We start from the raw sequence: 3,924 nt of genomic DNA, 5'->3' as shown, positions 1-3,924 counted from the left end.
TTTTTTTTTAAGACATTGTATGAGCCATATGATCGCTAAAGAAAATAATTGGGTCTTAGACCTTGAATTTTGACCTCAAGATCATACCCTAAGCCCTGAAAACCATTCACGGCATACCTAAACCTAAAAAAAGCCACAATATTTTGCTCATAGGAAAAATATTCCTAATCCAAGGCTTGTATAGTGGCCTTTAGCCTTATGTATATCCTCTCATCTGTGAGAAAAAATCTATGAAATAAAACCTAGCTTTAAGTTTGATGATTCCTTAAATGTGTTTTGTGTCTTAACCTTACACTATCAAAGAAAATTTTAAATGGCACATTTTATCATTTAACTAATTTTCCTTTCCTCTTTTTCTAAAAATGATTTAACTATATTATTTTTCTATTTAAATAAAATAATTTCTTTTAAAGATATATAATATTATTAGAAATTTTAATATTTAAAAAAAAAACATTACCGAATATTTTTTTTTTAGATTAATAATTCATTAAAATTTCCCACTTATAATATAAATATAAATCCCTAAATTTTCCCAAAAATTGAGCATGACCCATGTGAGTAAATGTTGTCCCAAGACCTTAGTGTTTTTATAATCCCCAAGAAACATACTATCATCCCATCATGGTTCATAATATCATCATGGATCATGATGGTCGTCCCTTTCCACCCTGTAACCTTATAACTTTTGTAGGGTATTCCATGGCCTTTAAAACTATTCAAATTGGTTGTATATTTTTATAAAATAAGTCAACTTTAGTATCGCTTAACTTGTAATGAAAACGAAAATGGAAATATACAAGTAATCGTGGCATCCCATTGATCTAAAAAAACATAATATAGATTTAGTTTTATAATGTGTCTTATTGATATAATATTAATGGCAAAGGAAAGGAAAATAATCGAAAATCATAGCACTTCATTCTATTTAGGATTACAATCAATATCTAGTTAAAAAGAAAAGGCTTGGAGGATTAAAGCAACATTAGTGAGCTCATTATCAAAGGACCAACATGCGTTTTTAAAGGGAAGAAATATAATGGATGTTGTCGTCAGCACACAGGAAAGCCTGTTCTCCATGATCTCAAATCAATCTGAAGCAGCCATTTTGAAATTGATTTACAAAGAGCTTATGATTGCTTAGACTAGGGTTTTATCAGGTGTTTATTAGCAAAGATTGGTCTGAAATCAAATGTCATAAATTGGATTATGGCATGTATTGAGAACGTGAACTATGCTGTCATTATAAATGGGATCCCTTCCCCTTTTTTCCCAGTAGAAAGGGGATTGCGTCAAGGTTTCCCTTTGTCGCCGTTGCTGGTCATCTTAGAAATGAACTCTTTAAGCCTTCATATCAATAAGGTGGTTTCAGAGAACAGATGCAAGCCCGTGAAGATTTGTAGGAACAACTTCATCTCGCACAATTTATTTGTCGATGATGTGCTTATTTTTGCAATGTTGTGCAGGATTTCGTGGATATGTCTCAATGCCATTCTTTATAGGTTTCAAAGTGCCACCGGCTTACAAATAAACAAGTCCAAGTCCTTTCTTTACCACAATGGTGCCAATATGGAAACAATGGAATGGATCTCTGCCTTGTTTGGAATCGGTACGAGGTCAATCAAGGATGGATTAAAATATTTGGGTTTTCATCTAAAGGCAAAGGGTTACTCTAAGGATGATTGGCAATGGCTTATTGATAGATACTACAAAAAGATATATGCCTGGGAATATAAGTGTCTATCTCTGGCTGGAAGAATCGTCCTAACTCAAGCAGTCCTATCGCAACTTGTTGTATACTGGGCTCACATTTTCTTCCTCCTGGCAAGTATCATTCAGAAAATGAACAAGGCCATTGCAAATTTCATATGGGGAAGAAAATCAGTTCAAGGAAAATATCATCTCACTACTTTGGAAAATATTTCTAGGCCGAAGACTACAGGTGGATGGGGATTATTGGATATGAGGACCTTCGGGAAAGCACTCCTGTGCAAATCTTTGTGGAGGGGTATCTACGGGGAAGGGTCGTGGAGCACTACCATTAAAACAAAATATTTGAGAGGAAAAGGCATGGAATATTGGTTCCGTTTAGGGAGGATTGGAGTAATGCATGGCTCTGCCATCTGGCTCAGTTTCCGCAAAATAGAACAATATTTCTTAAGGAACTTGAAATGGTGCTTTCAATATGGTAGAAGAATCCTTATCGGAATAGATCCCATCATGAGCAGGTGTGAGAGCATTTCAATTCCCGAAAGGATCCTAATCTTCCTCCATAGAAAAGGTTTCTTCACGTGGGATAAGCTGATTGCAGGTTGGCAAGGCCCTCTCCCTTTATGGAAAATGGCTGAAGATCTTGGTATGTCGGAGTCTATGGTAAGTCTTTGGAACTCAATCAGAATCATACTGAGAAGCTATGGTTTTGTTCGGTCTAGGCCGCAGGATTATTTAATCTAGAAAATGTCAAACACAAATATACAGGTATGCATAAAGGATATTTATACAGATCTGATTGGTTTGAAGCCCTTGTATTCTAATCCCACTTTCCCATCAGCGTTTTGGAAATGAGGATGCTCTCCCAAATTAATATACTTCTCGTGGCTGGTGTTTTACAATAGAAATTTGACCTGGGAGAATTTAAAGAAAAGGAAGTGGCATGGGCCGAGCAGGTGCCTGATGTGCGAATTAGAAGAGGAAACAAACTTTCACAAGTTCTTCCAATGCAAATCTATTCTGCAAATATGGCACGAATTGGCAATTTTATATGGCTTCCCTCTTGTCTCTCATGCTTCTACACATGCTGCTTTTGATTGGTGGAGTGGCCAAAGAGATTCATGGAGATTGTTCATTATTATCGTTCTATGGTGTGCTTGGAGGTGGAGGAACAACATTGTTTTCAAAGAAGCAAAGGAGCCTCTCAAGGATATATTACAACACATAATTCTCATCTACGACTCTGTCCCGAAAAAGTTGCCCAAATTGAAAGCTGTCAACAGAAATGGACAAGTAGTTTCTCTTTTCAGGTCCCCGAGGGCCTTTTTTGATGGCGTTGCTTGCCAAAACTGTTGTGGCTGTGGGGTTTTCATAATTATGGACGAGAATCTCCAATATAGTCTTTCTTGGAATGCAGGTAAGGGCACAAACAGCATCCTTGCGAGTCTTCTCGCCTTCTGTCTTTTTTTTTGACATTCATTCCATCTCTATTTATGGGGACTCCAAAACCATGATCGATCATGTCAATGGTAAAAGCTTCATCAGGTACCCTCACCTGGTAGACTGGATGGACAGGATCATGTTTTTTTGGGGACTTATGATAGGGTGTTCCATTCAGCACATCTTCAGAGCTCAGAACCAGCAAGCGAACTGCCTGTCAAAGGAGGGTCTTCAACTAGGTACAGGTTCTTGGTCCATGAAGGTAATATCTGGCGAGGAGTCCTTTATCATTCCGGATTTTACGATCCCTGGCTTTTAATCTCTTGCTTATGTCCTTCAGGTTTGTTTTTATTTACCTTTTTGGTTTTCAAGCATTTGTATGGTATGAATGACTATATCTATCTCTGATCTTCTTCCTAGTTATACTGGAGGTGTCTAACATATTTGTATCTGTGTATGTTTTTGAGCTTCGACATCCTTCTCAGAGGATCTCTTCCTCTGGTTTTGTGTCATATGTTCTTAGCTTCCTCAATTAGCATGTAAATGTACTATCTGGAGCAGTTATATAGACTCAATATAATACAATTTCGCTTTTTCTTTCTGAAAAAATAAGTCAGAAGGAAGACTTTAATATTTTCATGAAAATAAAGTGTACATATGTGATAAAATTAGTATATATCTATTAGATTATGGATTTATCAAGTATTAAAAGGGTCACGTTTTTTTGATATATAAAATTATTTGTAAGTGTAAAATTTCAAGTTCAAAAGTTTT

The 3,924-nt window shown here is 36.2% G+C and overlaps 1 protein-coding gene across 1 annotated transcript; it reads left to right on the top strand.

Moving 5' to 3' along the window:
- The first annotated feature begins 1,209 nt into the window (after positions 1–1,209).
- On the top strand, positions 1,210–3,469 carry LOC149261848 (uncharacterized). Its single transcript, XM_089371484.1, has 4 exons — positions 1,210–2,103; positions 2,312–2,373; positions 2,667–3,127; positions 3,315–3,469. Exons 1-4 carry the CDS (start codon positions 1,210–1,212, stop codon positions 3,467–3,469), a joined length of 1,572 nt encoding a protein of 523 aa, XP_089227610.1.
- The last annotated feature ends 455 nt before the right edge of the window (positions 3,470–3,924 follow it).

This window comes from Pinus tabuliformis, chromosome 6 (assembly GCF_031772625.1).
Source record: "Pinus tabuliformis cultivar Carrire ecotype Pingquan chromosome 6, CPIR1, whole genome shotgun sequence".
In the NCBI taxonomy this organism is placed as follows: domain Eukaryota; kingdom Viridiplantae; phylum Streptophyta; class Pinopsida; order Pinales; family Pinaceae; genus Pinus; species Pinus tabuliformis.
This window is presented reverse-complemented; position numbering and strand designations above follow the sequence as displayed.